The sequence below is a fragment of the Saccopteryx leptura genome, chromosome X (genome assembly GCF_036850995.1).
Source record: "Saccopteryx leptura isolate mSacLep1 chromosome X, mSacLep1_pri_phased_curated, whole genome shotgun sequence".
Taxonomy (NCBI): domain Eukaryota; kingdom Metazoa; phylum Chordata; class Mammalia; order Chiroptera; family Emballonuridae; genus Saccopteryx; species Saccopteryx leptura.
The window spans coordinates 68,372,082-68,389,210 of NC_089516.1; the positions used below are offsets into that span (position 1 = coordinate 68,372,082).

A 17,129-nucleotide genomic window follows, 5' to 3' on the forward strand; every position below is an offset into this window, starting at 1 on the left:
TAGTTCACCTGATCTCTATTGGGCTTTTTCTGCCTCTTGGTACCTTAAAAGCCATGCTCAGAAGATCTCGCTGAGGGGTTTGAGGATCCCCATCCGCCTATATAAACCTTTTCCATATATCTGGAGCTATTTTGAAAAAGACAAAACAGTGTTATTAGATGGATCAAATAAAAGAAGGTAGAAGTTTGCGGGAGAAAAAGATTTGGCGTCTCCTGTTCATTAGCATTCAAAAGAATTTAAAAATTTTAAAGTAAAAAGCATGATATGGTAGACCTGTAGGAGTTCTAGAATATGACTCCCCCCTTTTAAATTTTTTTAAATTGACCTTAAAATATTTTCTGGGTACATTTTAATAATACCTTGACTTTAAAGATTGTAAGAAATACCCATAATTCAAAAGGTTTGACAAAATACAGTAAATGCTTTTGGTACATATGCAGGAGCATTGTCAGTTTAACCAGTTTAGGAAATCCAATAATAGAAAAATGCATACAGACAATGAGCTATAACATGCTTAGCAGCCTCTCCTGTTCTGACAGAGGTTACTATAAATCCAGAATAGGTATCCACTGTAACGTGGACATAGGACTGTTTGCCAAATGAAAGTATATGAGTAACATTCATTTGCCAAAGTTGTCCTGGTAGGAGTCCTTGAGGGTTAACTCCAAATGAAGGGACAGATTGTAGTATAGGACCCCTTGGACAAGATTTACCAATCTGTGCTGCTTCCCGAGAAAGTTGAAACTGTTTACAGAGGGCTGCAGCATTCTGGTGATGAATAGTATGAGACTGAATTGCTTGATCTGTCATGGTTGCGCCAAATAATTTTCTTTTGGGTAGCTTGATAAACAAGGGCATTCCCTTGTGCTAAAGCTCCAGGGAGCATGGAGTGAGCTCGAGAATGTCCTATAAAACATGGAACTCTATGTTGACATACAAGTCTTTGAAGAAGGAGGAACTGCTGAAATAGTTCATCAGCAGTTGTCCCTAAGACAGCAGTCTTTATAGTGGAAACAACCATACGTAAATATTTGCTGTCTGTATATAGATAAAAAGAGGAATATAGCAAATGCTGAAAAGCCATGATAATGGCATATAATTCTAGTCTTTGAGCTGATTTTAAGTTGACTGTTTCAGTATAAAGTTGTCCATTGATTTGCAAAAGCGATTTGCCATTTAGTGGAAGTTTCCCAGAGCCATTGTTGTTGATCCTTTGAAAAAAGGAACAACAATAATTTTGAGGCTCAAAATCTATAAGCCGTAAGGGTTGCCTATGTCCTTTGATAATCCAGGAGGTGACAAGATCAAAATATGGAAGTGTATTCCATGGGCTATTAGATGGTTCAATGTGCCCTAACTGTAGCTGCTCTTGTACCAATTGAGCAGCTGCCCTAAGTTTCTCCTGAGGAAGGGGCCATTGGTCTACCCATACAGGATTATCTGATTTCCAAGTAATTGGGTCTGCACAATGCATTATTGGGGTAGCAGGAGCTACCAAGGCCCCTATGCTAAATTTTGATATCCTAATCCACACCTTCTGGTATTGGTTGCCACTTCTATGGCAACTTCTATGGGGGTGAGAATTCCTCGCTGTTTTTTCCCTGGTCCCTTAGTGGGCAAAAATCCCCGATGACACAAGGATTGTTTGAAGACTGGTTTATGAACTGTTTTATTCCTCAAGTTCGAGAATATTGTTTGGAGAAAGATATTCCTTTCAAAATTTTATTGCTACTCAATAATGCATCTGGGCACCCACCACATCTAAGCAATCTCCATCCAGATGTAAAATTTGTTTTTCTCCCGCCAAACACGACTCCACTCATCCAGCCTATGGACCAAGGTTCGATTGCTACATTAAAGGCCAACTATCTTCGAACCACCTTCGCTCAAGCAATTTCTGCTATAGATGCTGACTCAGAACTAACATTGCGAGATGTTTGGAAACACTACATTTTGATGTGTATCAAGAATATTGTTACTGCCTGGGAGGCTGTGACAACAAAGTGCATGAATGGCATCTGGAAAAATTGTGTTAAGCACTATGTTTATGCTTTTTGACGGATTTGACAGTGAAAATGAACTTGTAATGACTCGGGGGGAAAAATAATAAAACTCGCTAAAGACCTTTCTTTGGAGTGTGAAATGGAAGATGTCGCAGAGTTGCTAGACAAAGAATCCAGAGAACTTACAAATGAAGAGCTAATCGAACTGCAAGAAGAAAGAGTGGCAGAAGAAGAAAGAAGAGAAGCAGAGAAAGAAGAGGAGAAGCCAGAATGAAAGTTCACCATTAAGGGATTATCAGAAGGTTTATCTTTACTGAATAAACTTCTTATACATTTTGAAGCAATGGACCCAAACATCAAACGATTTGCAAGGATTGAATGGATGGCGCATGATGTGTTTTGCCCGTATCATGAAATTTATGAAGAAAAAAAGAAACATACAATTCAGACAAAGCTCACCATGTTTATGAAAAAACCAACTCCAGTAACCCCAACTGCTGCCTCAGATGACGACATCAACGATCCGCACCCAAGCACCAGTGGCCAATAAAATGTTTCGTACATGTTTATATATTTTGATATGTTTTGCAATTGGGAAAATGTTTCCTATGGTATTTTTTACACCTGTATTTTGTATTTTTGTATGCACCTATATTTTGTAATTTTGAATGTTTTGCAAATATTAAACTAGTTTTACTGATAATGCAGTGCTTTACTTAAACCTGACGAATGTAAAAAGAAACAAAATGGTGTAGAGATGATACCAATGACATAAAATGAACAAAGAAAATTATGATATATAACAATAATGAAAGAAAATTATGATAAAACATGACTTAAAGATTTTCATAACATCATTTCACAGTACTGTACATATAGCCTACTCAACTTATGACCAAATCTTGTTACGACCTGTCTGTTGGAACCAATCGTGGTCGTAAGTCGAGCACTAGCTACATGAGAATGTTTTATATTTTTAACATTATTATTTTTATTAAAGATTTGTTTGCGAGCCAGATGCAGCCATCAAAAGAGCCACATCTGGCTCGCGAGCCATAGGTTCCCAACCCTTGGCCTATAACAAATCTAGCTCATTGGTAGGGAGAGTCTGACCAACTTTTCTTTCTTTATTTTTATTTTATTTTTTTGCTGATTTTTCATATTGGAAATAAAAGCATTTAATTTTTTTTAAGTGAGAGGGAGTTAGACAGACAGGAAAGGAGAGAGATGAGAAGCATCAACTCATAGTTGTGCCATCTTAGGTGTTCATTGATTGCTTTCTCATATGTGCCTTGGCCAGGGAGATCCAGCCAAGCTAGTGACCCCTTGTTCAAGCCAGTGTCCTTAAGCTCAAGCCAGCAACCTTTGGGCTCAAGCCAGTGACCATGGGGTCATGTCTATGATCCCATGCTCAATCCAGTGACCACACGCTCAAGTGGTGAGCCCATGCCCGAAACTCCCTTGGCGTTTTTTTTTTTTTGTATTTTTCTGAATCCAGAAACGGGGAGGTAGTCAGACAGACTTCCGCATGCACCTGACCGGGATCCACCCGGCACGCCCACCAGAGGGCAATGCTCTGCCCATCTGGGGCGTTGCTCTGTTGCTACCAGAGCCACTCTAGTGCCTGAGGCAGAGGCCACAGAGCCACACCCAGCGCCCGGGCCAACTTCGCTCCAATGGAGCCCTGGCTGCAGGAAGGGAAGAGAGAGACAGGGAGGAAGGAGAGGGGGAGGGGTGGAGAAGCAGATTGGCGCTTCTCCTGTGTGCTCTGGCTGGGAATTGAACCCGGGACTCCTGCACGCCAGGAGCGCTCTACCACTGAGCCAACCAGCCAGGGCCTCCCTTGGCGTTTTGAACTTGGGACCTCACTGTCCCAGGCCAACACTTTATCCGCTGTACCACTGGCCAGTCAGGCTGAACAATATTGTCTTTCAATCCCTGAACATGGATGTTTTATTATTTGTTTATATCTTTTTTTTTTTTTGAGAGGGAGAGAGACAGGAAGGGAGAGAGATGAGAAACATCAGCTCATAGTTGTGTCACTTTAGTTGTTCATTGATTGCTTTTCATATGTGCTTTGACAGGGGCGTGGGGTAGCAGTGCTCAAGCTGAGCCAGTGTCCCATTGCTCAAGCCAGTGACCTTGAGCTCCAGCCAGCAACCCTGGGCTTCAAGCCATCAACCTTAAGGCTCAAGCCAGGGGTCATGGAATAATTTTGTTTATATCTTTTTAAATGTCTTTTATCAATGTTTGTAGTTTTCAGTGTACATTGTCTTTTGCATCTTTGGTCAAAATTATTCTGCAGTATTTTATTCTTTTAATGTTATTATGAATGCAATTATTTTCATCATGTATTTTTTAAATTATTCATTATGAGTTTATAGAAATCTGACTTTTTTTTGTTGATTTGGCATACTGTTACTTTGCTCAATTTATTAGCTCTAATAATATTTTCTGTGAATATTTAGGATTTTCTACATATTAACTCATGTCATCTGAGAACACAGGTCACTTTACTTCTTTTCTAATTTGAATTTTTTTTTTTTCTTTTTCTTGACTCATTGCTTTGGTTGGAACTTACAATGCTATATTAAGAGAAGTGGCAAAGTGAACATTTTTGTTTTACTCTTGACTTTAGGGGGAAAATTTAGGTTTTTATCATTGTGTATGATTTTAACTGTTTTTTTTATATGTGACCTTTGCCTGACCAAGCGGTGGCGCAGTGGATAGAGTGTCAGACTGGCATGCGGAAGACCCAGGTTCAAGACCCCGAAGTCGCCTGCTTGAGCATGGGCTCATATGGTTTGAGCAAAAATTCACCAGCTTGGACCCAAGGTCACTGGCTCAAGGAAGGGGTTACTTGGTCTGCTGAAGGCCCATGGTTAAAGCACATATGAGAAAGCAATCAATGAACAACTAAGATATCGGAATGCGCAACAAAAAACTAATGATTGATGTTTCTCATCTCTCTGTTCCTGTCTGTGCCTGTCTATGCCTCACTCTGACTCTCTCTCTGTCTGTAAAAAAAAAAAAAAAAAAAAAAAAAAAAAAAAAATATATATATATATATATATATATATATATATATATGTGGCCTTTATCACATTCAAAAAGGTTATATTCCAAGTTTATTGAGTGTTTTCTTAATTATGAAAAGGTGTTAAATTTTATAAAAATTTTTGTAGCAATTGAAATTATGAGATCCCCCTTAATTCTATTAATATAATATATTATATTGATCAGTTTTTTCTATATTGAAATATCTTTGCATTCAGGGGACAAATTGCACTTATTGATGGCATTTAATCTTTTAATATGTTGCTGGATTTGATTTGCTATTATTTCGTTGGGAATTTTTGCACTGATATCCATTAATTTTATTTGTCTAGTGTTTTTCTTTCTTGTAATGTTTTTGTCTGGCTTTGGTATCTGAGTAATGCTGGCTTCATAGAATTAGTTAGGAAGTGTTCCCCTCCCTTCAATAGTTTTGAAGAGTTTGAGAAGGATTGGTGTTGATTCTTTCAATGTTCGGTAAAATTAATTAGTGAAACCATCTCATCTAGTTTTCTGTTGGGAAGTTTTTGATCACTGATTCAGTCTCCTTACTAGTGTTCTAGTTAGATTTTCTATTTCTTTATGGTTCAGTTTAGATAGTATATTTCTAGGAATTTTTCCCTTTTCACCTAAGTGATTCAGGCTGGTGAGCAATTGTTCATAGTATTCTCTTATAATCCTTTTATTTCTATAAAATTGCTACCTTTATTTTTGACTTTAGTTGTTTGAATCTCCATTTTTTCTCATTCAGTCAGCTAAAGATTTGTTAATTTTGTTATTCTTTTTGAAGAATTGACTTTTGGTGTTATTAATTTTCTGTATTGTTTTTTTATTCTTTATTTCCTTTATTCAACTGTGTTTGGGTTTTGGTTTCTTTTTCTGGTTCCTTAATGTGTCATGTTAGATTATTGGTTTAACATATTTCTTTTTTATTGTATGCATTTGTAGTTATAAATTTCCCTCTTAGCACTGCTTTCACTGTATGCCACCTATTCTGTGTCCTTGGTTTCATTTGTGTGAAGTTATTTTCTAATTTGCTTTGTGATTCTGATTTGATTCATTGGTTGCTTGAGGGTGTGCTTTTTAATTTGCACCCATTAGTGAGCTTTTCAATATTCTTTCTATTCTTAATTTCTAGTTTCATTCCATCTTGATCAAAGAAGATATTTTATATGACTTCAGCCTTTTAAAACTTATTAAAATGTGTTTTGTGGTCTATTCTGGAAGATATTCAGTGTATACTTCAAAAAATATGTATTCTGTTGCAGTGTGGAGTCTTCTTTATATATCATTTATAATCAATTGGTTTATAGTGTTTTAAAATACTCTTTTTTTAACTGATCTTATGTCTGGTTCTATCTATTATTAAAAATATTGTGGATCTATCTATATATTTCTCCCTTTAATTCTGTCAGTTTTTGTTCATATATTTTAGGGCTTTGATATTTGCTGCATATATGTTCATAACTTTAAATCTTCTTGGTAAATTGACCCTTTTATTAACATATAATGTCCTTCTTTGACTTTATTTTATAATTCTTATTTCTTTATTAACATTCTTATTTTATTCAGATATTTTTTCCTGATTCCATTCATTTCTTTTTCCATCATTTCCCCTTAGCTTTTTAAACACATATTTAAACCAATTGTTATAAAGTCTTTTGTTTACTAAGTTTAATGTCTGCTAGTTTCTATCAATTATTTTGTTCTTTCAATGAGCCTTGTTTTCCTGTTTCTTTGTATGCCTTGTGTTTTTAATTTTTGTTGAAAATTGGGCATTTGACTATTATACTGTGGCAACTCAGGAAATCAGATTAGAGTACCCCATGTCCAAAGAGTTTGCTGTTTTTTAATTAAAATAATCTTTTTTAAATTTTTTTAATTTTTTTTTCTGTATTTTTTCTGAAGTTGGAAACGGGGAGGCAGTCAGACAGACTCCCGCATGCGCCCGACCAGGATCCACCTGTCATGCTCACCAGGGGGCGATGCTCTGCCCATCTGGGGCATTGCTCTGTTGCAACCAGGGCCATTCTAGCACCTGAGGCAGAGGCCATGGAGCCGTCTTCAGTGCCCGGGCCAACTTTGCTCCAATGGAGCCTTAGCTGCGGGAGGGGAAGAGAGAGACAGAGAGGAAGGAGAGGGGGAGGGGTGGAGAAGCAGATGGGTGCTTCTCCTGTGTGCCCTGGCCGGGAATCGAACCTGGGACTCCTGCACGCCAGGCCGACACTCTACCACTGAGCCAACCGGCCAGGGCTAAAATAATCCTTTTGAAGGCTGTTATAATCCATTTGTTTTGAGACATTTATAAACTATTTTTGCAGTGATGATCCCTTGTCCTATGTGATCATTGAAGAGCATTCCATTAGCTATTTTCAGCTCACGTTTTCACAGAGCAGGAGATCAAAGAAACAAACAAAGAAAAAGCATATAAGAATTGAAAAGACAGATCAGCCTCCTTTCTGAGTTTTTTTATATTGACTTGTCTGGGTTACACTCCCCCATGTAGTTAGCTTGCTCTGAGCCCAGGGAGTGGCCTGAGGTAGAAGGTTCTTCTCAGGTCTTTTCTGAGTGTTGATTTTGCCTGGGAATATGCCTGGCTTTTTAAATTCTCCCATATAATTGTCTGTTCTTGAATGGCATAATTTCCCAAAGATTCTCACCTTAACTTCTCCTATGGGTCTTAGATGGTGTCTTGTGTGTATTCACTGCTTATCTCTTGGTCTTGTAATCTATGGCTGTTATGGGCTGAATTGTGTCCCTCCAAATTAATATGTTAAATTCTTAACCCCCCAGTACTTCATGTTGTGACTCTGTTTGGAGATAGGGCCTTATAAGTGGTGATAAAGGTAAATGAAGTCACATGGGTGTGCCCAAGTCCAACATGACCTGTTCTCTATAAGCAGAGTAGATGAGGACACAGACACACCGAAGGAAGACCGTGTGAGGACACAGGACGAAAATTGCCACCTGTAAGCTAAGGAGAGAGGCCTTAGAAAAAAACCAATCCTGCTGACACCTTAATATCAGATGTCTAGTATCCAGAATTGTGAAAAAATACATTTTTTGTTGTATAATCTACCCAGCTTGTGTCACGTTGTTATGGCAGCCCTTAGCAAGCTAACAGAATGGGTTCGTAGTCATCTTGTATCTTTTATGAGCAGCACTCACTGCACCCCCTGCCTGCTGTCTATGTGAGACCTCCTTGGACCTGACAGGTTAGAATAGAGGTTCACAATAATTTGCATATAAAATCTACCCTGCTTCCTATGGTTTGAGGTGGGGAATTGGGAAACAAGCTACCACTTCCTTAAAAACAAGACCACTACTCCACAGGGACAGCAAGGGCTAGTGAAAACACCAAAAATCGTTCTCTGCCATTTTTCTTGATTGGGACTTTGGTTGGTTGAAGCAAGAAGCCCTTCACTGGTTTTCAGAGCTCTTACAATGTTGGTTCCAATAGTTTCTGTTTTTCTTTCTCTATTTTCCATGTAGATGTATTTCCAAGACATGTTACAAAAGAAAATAAAGTTATACATAAAGGTGCATTCTATATGACTCCAGAGGAAAATATAGTGATAAAAAGAAATTTGGTATTTACATACATTAGTTAATGAACTCATTAATCCTTTCTATTCTACCTCATTCCAGAGAGTTTCAATTGCCTAAAAAGCATTATCACTCTATTCTAGAATGAGTCAGGAAAAGGTGTAGGAAAACATCATAGAAGACACATGAATAAATTAGAAGGTGATGCAGATAAAACACTCAGAGATTGTATAAAAAATTGTGAACTAGTGAGTTGATAAACAAGGATAAGGAACTATTGGTGGGGATAGAGTGATTTGTTTGCATGGTTTGGGGTGATACAGTGATTTCAAGGATGATAAGAAAATAAATGCCCTACATGTGACAAGTCCTTCTACGTTATCTGCTGTTTGTTTGGAGTTCAGAAGTGACCCAACTCATTTATTTAAAACATTTTAGTCTTTCCTGGCACTTCCATGTGTATTGAAGCCAAATAAATAATATATTTTCATGAAGAGCAGTTAATTTATGGTTGTGCATATCTCTGAGTGTGATTTGTCTGCATTGTCTCATTTTTGGGTTTTGTTTATAAGGTAAGGATAGTAATACCTCTCTTTGGATAGTTGGGAAGAATAAATGAAAGTGTTTGTAGAATGACCTTCATAAAATTTTCAGCCTCTGTGGAAATACATAAGGTAGTGTTTTGAAGGCCAGAGTCTAGGGAAAAGAAGAAATTGTTCTAATATAATAGTATATATCAACTGTGTTTTAAAAATTAAAAAAATACTTAAAAAAAGAAGTGGTGCAAATAACGAAAAGGAATGAATGTAACTATCTTTACTCTGTGCCTTGATGGACAAAATACTAGAAATGTTAAAAATCATATTATTTGTGATTTATGAACTATTAAGATAATTCTAGAAGAGAAATTAATAATAACTGTACCTTGTTTGGCCCAGGTAACATTTAAAAAATCCTGGTGTGTGTGAAAGGACAGTATATGAATATTCTTATTCAGTTTTCCTGAGTGAGGCAGATCATGCAGGGACTCTGGGCCCGCCCTTTCTGCTGCTGGCCAAGTAGGCCAGGGAAAAGCCATTGTTTCCAGGCCTGGAGCCAGGTTTGTGTTCTCTTCGCTGAAGAGATGTGGAGAGCAGGGCATACATGCTCCCTTCACATTTATGTGGCCCAGATTTGAAGTGGAAAATGTGATTCTCAATTGTGGAAATTTGAGAATGCATGGTGACCTGGTCTGCAGTCCCTAATCTCTGTAAAACCTTTATCATCATCTTCATCTTCCTCCTCCTCCTCCTCCTCCCCCCTCCCCCACCCCTCCCCTCCTCCTCCTGCCCCTCCCCCTCCTCCTCCTTCCCCTCCTCTTCCTTCCCTCCCCCCCTTCTTCTCCTCAATGATGTGTTCAAAGGGTCAGGGATCTAAATACTGAAAATAAGTATTTATGGAAAGGCGACTTAGACAAGATGGTAATGAAATTTTTCATAGGTTAATCTGGTCAAATGCCTGAACACATTTTCTTGTGTTGAACCATACACAATAGCTTAACTGTGATAGCTTTTTATTGGAAGGAATAGATGCTGTTTGTATTGTCTCACTTTCTGTCAGCCTGAGAGCACAGTGTCTCAGTAAGCCTAGGTATCTGATGGATATGAAGGTGCAGCATGATGAAACCACGGTGTGAAAGAAGAAATAGGAACAGGACATCATCAGTGACCAGCAAGCTTGAGCTTTCCTAGAAGATGCTCTAATGAGTTACTTTAGTTGGGGAGAGCAGTGCTCCTCAAACTTTAAAGACCATGCCGAACCCCAGCGATTGTAGAAAGGTGCAGATTGTGACTCAGCAGGTCGGGTGTGACTGGGGAGTGTGTGTGTCTATCAACTTCCTGGCAATGCTGCTGCTATCCTGACTACTACTCTTGGAGCAGCAACCGGGGAGAGTTTGGCTGGACATCTTGGTGAAGGTTGTAGTTTAAAATTTTAAATAAAGATAATTTGTCAAAAAGGTAGCTAATTGTGATTTTATTTTACACCATCATTATTAAACTTTTTTTTTATAATAAAATTCCAAATCATTGACCAAAAATAAAAATGTATATCTGGCTGTGCCACCCTCAGGTTTTACATTCACTGCCTCTTAGATTAGGTCCCATGGTGGATACCCTGTGAGCAAGTTAAATTTATTCCCCTGGCAGATTGTTCCCCAACCTAGGCTGTCATCTGGTTAATGTGTAAAAACTCCTGATGCTGCCGACGTTGTCATGGAAAGGACCCTTGAGAGGCAGGCCGACCACGTGTCCTTTAGTCCCAGCTCTTCCAGCTAGCTCAGGGATGTATAGTTAATTTTTTCATTGTAAAATGACTGCCAGTATTTGTTTGGTGAGAGGTAAGAAAGCATCTAGTCCACTTCCCATAATGAGAATTCAATAAATGCTTAAGGAGACTTTCCTAAGAGTACAAATAAGTAGATTTAGGTCTTACAGTCTTTGGGTCGAACGGGTCAGAGAGAATGGGCATTGAAGATAATACATGTCCCATAACTTAAAAGTACTTCATGAAGCTGCTCCCTTCCCTTTTAGTAGGTGTTTTTGGTTGCTCAAATCTTCTACTGACAGTGTTTTTGTTTGTTTGTTTGTTTATTTTTTTATTATTTTTTAAAATTTTATTATTATTTTTTATTGATTTTAATGTATTGTGTTTACATAGATTCTAGTGTCGCCCCGAATGCACCCCCCTGCCCTGTATTCCCCTCAACATCTCCCTTGCCCCCCTCCCCATAGCACCCTCCCCCTTTCCCTTCAGATTTATCCCATCCTATCATCCCCTTTCCCTCTGTCCTCTTTTCCTCTGGTCCCTTTGATCCCTCCTCTGTCTCAATTCCATTCCTCAGCTCTCATTATTCCTTGGATTCCTCAAATGAGTGAGGTCATATGATATTTTTCTTTCTCTGCCTGGCTTATTTCACTCAACATAATAGTTTCCAGGTCCATCCATGTTGTCACAAAAGGTAATATTTCCTTCTTTTTCATGGCCCCATAGTATTCCATTGTATATATATACAACTGCTTTTTTTTTTTTTTTTTTTGTATTTTTCTGAGGTTGGAAACGGGGAGGCAGTCAGACTCCTGCATGCGCCCAACCGGGATCCACCCGGCATGCCCACCAGGGGGCAATGCTCTGCCCATCTGGGGCATTGTTCTTTTGCAACTAGAGCCATTCTAGCACATGAGGCAGAGGCCATGGAGCCATCCTCAGCGCCCGGGCCATCTTTGCTCCAATGGAGCCTTGCCTGCGGGAGGGGAAGAGAGAGACAGAGAGGAAGGAGAGGGGGAGGGTTGGAGAAGCAGATGGGCGCTTCTCCTGTGTGCCCTGGCCGCGAATCGAACCTGGGACTCTTGCACACCAGGTTGATGCTCTACCACTGAGCCAACCGGCCAGGGCCTACAACTGCTTTTTAATCCACTCATCCACTAACAGATACTTGGGCTGTTTCCTGATGTTCGCTATTGTGAACAATGCTGCCGTAAACATGGGGGTGCAATTTTCCTTTTGAAACAGTGCTATGGTGTTCTTAGGGTATATTCCTAAAAGTGGGATATCTGGGTCAAAAGGCAGTTCGATTTTTAATTTTTTGAAGAATCTCCATACTATTTTCCATAGTGGCTGCACCAGTCTGCATTCCCATCAGCAGTGCAGGAGGGTCCCCTTTTCTCCACATCCTCGCCAGCACTTATTCTGTGTTGTTTTGTTGATGAGTGCCATTCTGACTGGTGTGAGGTGATATCTCATTGTGGTTTATATTTGCATTTCTCTAATGATTAGTGATGTTGAACATTTTTTCATATGCCTATTGGCCATCTGTATGTCCTCTTTGGAGAAGTGTCTATTCATTTTTTTTTTGCCCATTTATGGATTGGACTGTTTATCTTCCTGGTGTTGAGTTTTACAAGTTCTTTTTAAATTTTGTGAATGGTGTTAGTTGGTGGTCTATTTTCATTTTTTTGCAGGTAGCTGTCTAATTTTCCCAACACCATTTGTTGAAGAGGCTGTCTTTACACCATTGTATGCTCTTACCTCCTTTGTCAAATATCAGTTGTCCATAAAGGTGTGGGTTTATTTCTGGGTTCTCTGTTCTGTTCCATTGATCTATATGCCTGTTCTTATGCCAGTACCAGGCTGTTTTGAGTACAATGGCCTTGTAGTATAACTTGATATCAGGAAATGTGATGCCTCCCACTTTATTCTTCCTTTTCAAGATTGCTGAGGCTATTCGTGTTCTTTTGGCTCCATATAAATTTTTGGAATATGTGATCTATATCTTTGTTTCTTTTTTTTTTTTAAGAGAAAGAGGCAGAGAGACCAATGAGAAGTATCAGCTTGTAGTTGCATCACCTTAGTTCTTTGATTGCTTCTCATACGTACCTTGACTGGGGCGAGGAGGGTCTCCAGTCGAGCCAGTGACCCCTTGCTCAAGCCAGCAAACTCTGGGCTCAATCCAGTAACATCTGGGTTCAAGCCAGCGACCATGGGTTTATGTCTGTGACTCCACGCTCAACCCAGTGACTGCGCGCTCAAGCTGGATGAGCCCGCGCTCAAGCTGATAACCTCAGGGTTTTAAACCTGGGACCTCAGTGTCCCAGGTCAATGCTCTTTCCACTGCACTACCACTGGTCAGGCCCAGTATGATCTTTTGTTTAACATCATTCAGTGTGAGTTGCTACCAGCTGGAGGCATTTCCCTGTGCTTTTCTCCTCTCTGCCCTAACAGAGATGAAGATATCAAAGGATAACAGTGTTGACTATTTCTCCTGTTTAATTTCCTTCGCAGATTACTCCTCAGCTGTTCAGAAATTCTCCCAGACACTACAGTCCTTTCAGTTTGATTTTATTGGAGACACTCTGACCGATGATGAGATTAACATTGGTAAGTCCTCAAGCTACATGAGGCCATGTGCCTCTCAAGGCAGGTCTGAGACCATGAATCCCCCTTGGTCTGTAGATGCAGAGAAGCAGGGCACCTTTATCCCCTGTGGTCAGGAGCCAAACTCCTGGGAGGCTGCCTAAGAAGGATAAAGAAAAATTTCCTCCCAGTCTTATGTTTTTCTCACCAAGCACAATCAAGAGATATCCCTTAAACCTCCATTGAGGCCTTTTACTCAGTCAGTATATAGGGAAATTTTCTTTAAAGAATTTGATATGTGAAAAAAAAATTGTAGCGGATAAATTAAAGAGTGTTTTTTGGTTTATTTTCTCAAACGATTTGGAGTAATATTTTTCTAAGGAACACATATGTAAATGCTGCGTTAGACTTGTTCTCTGTAAAATGTGATTAACATCTATATCTCAGGGATGTTACAAAGAAGAGATTGAACAGTGGAAGAAAAAGAACTTTGTGTTGGTTGTTATGAAGTTAAGGTAGTGTCAAGAAACTGTGGCTTTAGGCCCAATCTTGTCCTCTACCATTTTTTGTAACTATAGGCAGTTCTTGAGTTACAAACAAGATAGGTTTGTAGGTTTGTTCTTAATTTGAATGTGTTTGTAATTTGGAACAAGTACATTTACCTATTAAATGCAATTTAGTCAGGTGATTGTCTTAACATAGTATTTACTTTTACCTTTCCGTGCATATAAATACTTAAACATTTCAAATACAACCTTAAACAAGCTTGGATGATGGATTTGTTGGAGAGGATGGGACTGGTTTTAGAGAAAGTCAGGGATTTCTTAGTTACAACATGTAAAGTCAAGCAACAAAAGGAAAGGTAGATAAATTGGATTTCAACAAAATTTTAACTATTTGTTCTTCAAATGACAATGAAAAGATAGGCCATAGTATGTGAGAAAATTTTGCACATCTTCTCTCTGATAAAGGAATAGATAATACTCTTACAACTCAACAATAAGCAGAAATAACCCAATTACAAAATGGATAAAATAATTGAATGGACATTTATCCAAAGAAGATAAGAAACAAATGGATCTTTCCTGGAAAAATATCAGAATAACAAAATATTTTCTGACTTTTTTTTGTTTGTTTTTCTTTAGTGAGAAGAGGGGAGGCAAAGACAGACTCCTGCATGCACCCCAACTGGGATCCACCCGGCTTTCCTACTAGGGGGTGATGCTTTGCCCATCTGGGGCCCTTGCTCCATTGTAACTGGAGCCTTTTTTTAGCGCCTGAGGCAAAGGCTATGGAGCCATCCTCCGTGCCTGGGCCAACTCGCTACTACAGTGGAGCACTGACTGTAGGAGGGGAGGAGAAGGGAGAGAAAGAGAGAAGAGAGAGAGGAAGGGAGGAGAAGCTGATGGACACTTCTCCTATGTGTCCGTACTGGGAATCGAACCCGGACTTCCACACACTGGGCCGAAGCTCTACCACTAAGCCAACTGACCAGGGCTAACTTTTTTTTTTTTAAACAATAAAGTATTTGGGGATAGCAGGTCAGTGAACATTTTCATTTTTTTCCTTTTTTTTTTCAGAGACAGAGAGAGAGAGTCAGAGAGAGGGATAGATAGGAACAGACAGGCGGGAATGGTGAGAGATGAGAAGCATCAATTATTAGTTTTTCATTGAGACACCTTAGTTGTTAATTGATTGCTTTCTCATATGTGCCTTGACCACAGGCCTCCATCAGACTGAGTAACGCCTTGCTCGAGCCAGTGACCTTGGGTCCAAGCTGGTGAGCTTTTGCTCAAACCAGATGAACCCGCACTCAAGCTGGCAACCTCGGGGTCTCAAACCTGGGTCTTCCGCATACCAGTTCAATGCTCTATCCACTGCGCCACTGGCTGGTCAGGCCATTTTTTCCTATTTAATGTTTCTAACTAGGGTAGTTTTCTTCCTGTGCTGAGGTTGAGGTTTTAATACGTGGTATTTGCAAATTCCCTGGATTTGTGCAGCAACTTGACCCACAGAAGAAGAAATAACATTTTTTGGTGTCCTATATTGACCCTGTACTGAATTTCCTTAGTACTAGGAATGTTGGATTAGTCTGTTAAGAAATTAGAGTCCAGGCCCTGGCCGGTTGGCTCAGCGGTAGAGCGTCGGCCTGGCGTGTGGGGGACCTGGGTTCGATTCCCGGCCAGGACACATAGGAGAAGCGCCCATTTGCTTCTCCACCCCCCTCCTTCCTCTCTGTCTCTCTCTTCCCCTCCGCAGCCAAGGCTCCATTGGAGCAAAGATGGCCCGGGCGCTGGGGATGGCTCCTTGGCCTCTGCCCCAGGTGCTAGAGTGGCTCTGGTCACGGCAGAGCGACGCCCCGGAGGGGCAGAGCATTGCTCCCTGATGGGCAGAGCGTCACCCCTGGTGGGCGTGCCGGGTGGATCCTGGTTGGGCGCATGCGGGAGTCTGTCTGACTGTCCCTCCCTGTTTCCAGCTTCAGAAAAATACAAAAAAAAAAAAAAAAAAAAAAGAAATTGGAGTCCAGGGAGAAGTGACTTGCCCAGTCACCTCACCAGTAAGTGGTAGTACTGGCACCAGCAGAGTTTAATGTTTATTATCTACTGGGTGTTGGCACTCTACATTCACCTTCTCATTTAGTTCCTAGAACAGCACCCTCACACATATCATCATGCCTATTTGACATGTTAGGCAAATGCATCTGAAAGGGGTCAAGTCAAAAGTTGCACATCGAGAGGATGGAAGACTGAGGCTGCAAATCCAAATTTCCCTCTCTCTAAAAGTCATGCTCCTTCTGTTTCTCTATCTTGTGTCCTAAACTAGAGCCTTCTGCATTTTACTACCTCATCTAATGTTCTTTCTAACATACCTCATGCCTTTTTATCTACGATTTCACAAATGCTTTCCAGGAACCTGAGGAGAAACAAAACTACAGTGCAGGGAGATGGATTTGAGCTTAATATTAGACACATACACCAAAGAAACAGAATTGCATGCCCAGAAATAAACCCTTACATACACCCAACTGTATGTATTTGACAAGGGAGCCAAGAATACTAAATGGAGAAATGACAATCTCTTCAATAAATGGTGCTGGGAATATTGCATATTCTCATATAAAAGAGTGAAACTAGAACCTGATTAAACAGCACTCACAAAAATTAGCTTGAAATGGATCAAAGGTTTAAATGTAAGACCCAAAACCATTAAAGAAATTCCCAGAGGAAAACAGGTGAAAGGTTCTTGAGATGAGTCTTGGCAATCAGTTTTTGTTTGTGGCACATTGATCACAAGCAACAAAATAAAAAAAAAACACACACACACACAAGTGGGACAAAAACTGAAAAGCTTCTGTGCAGCAAAAGACATAATTAGCAAAATGAAAAGACAACTTATGGGATGAAAGAAAATATTTACAAATTATCTATCTGATAAGGGGTTAATATCCAAAAAAAGGATGAAGTACTCCCATAATTCAATAGCAAAAAAAAACCACAGAGAATCTGACTTAAAAACGGGTAAAGGACCTCAGTAGATATTGAAGTAGCCAGCAGGATACATGAAATGGTTCTCAGCATCATTAATCATTAGGAAAATGCAAGTAAAGACCATGATGAGATACTTTATTACCTCTCG

At 39.7% G+C, this 17,129-nt stretch overlaps 1 protein-coding gene across 1 annotated transcript in view; it reads left to right on the forward strand.

Moving 5' to 3' along the window:
- Positions 1–17,129, forward strand: part of OPHN1 (oligophrenin 1) — a 336,244-nt gene that overhangs the window by 103,506 nt on the left and 215,609 nt on the right. The window contains exon 3 of the mRNA XM_066356302.1: positions 13,422–13,517. Coding sequence (XP_066212399.1) covers positions 13,422–13,517 — 96 coding nt within the window. The remainder of the gene's footprint in view (positions 1–13,421; positions 13,518–17,129) is intronic.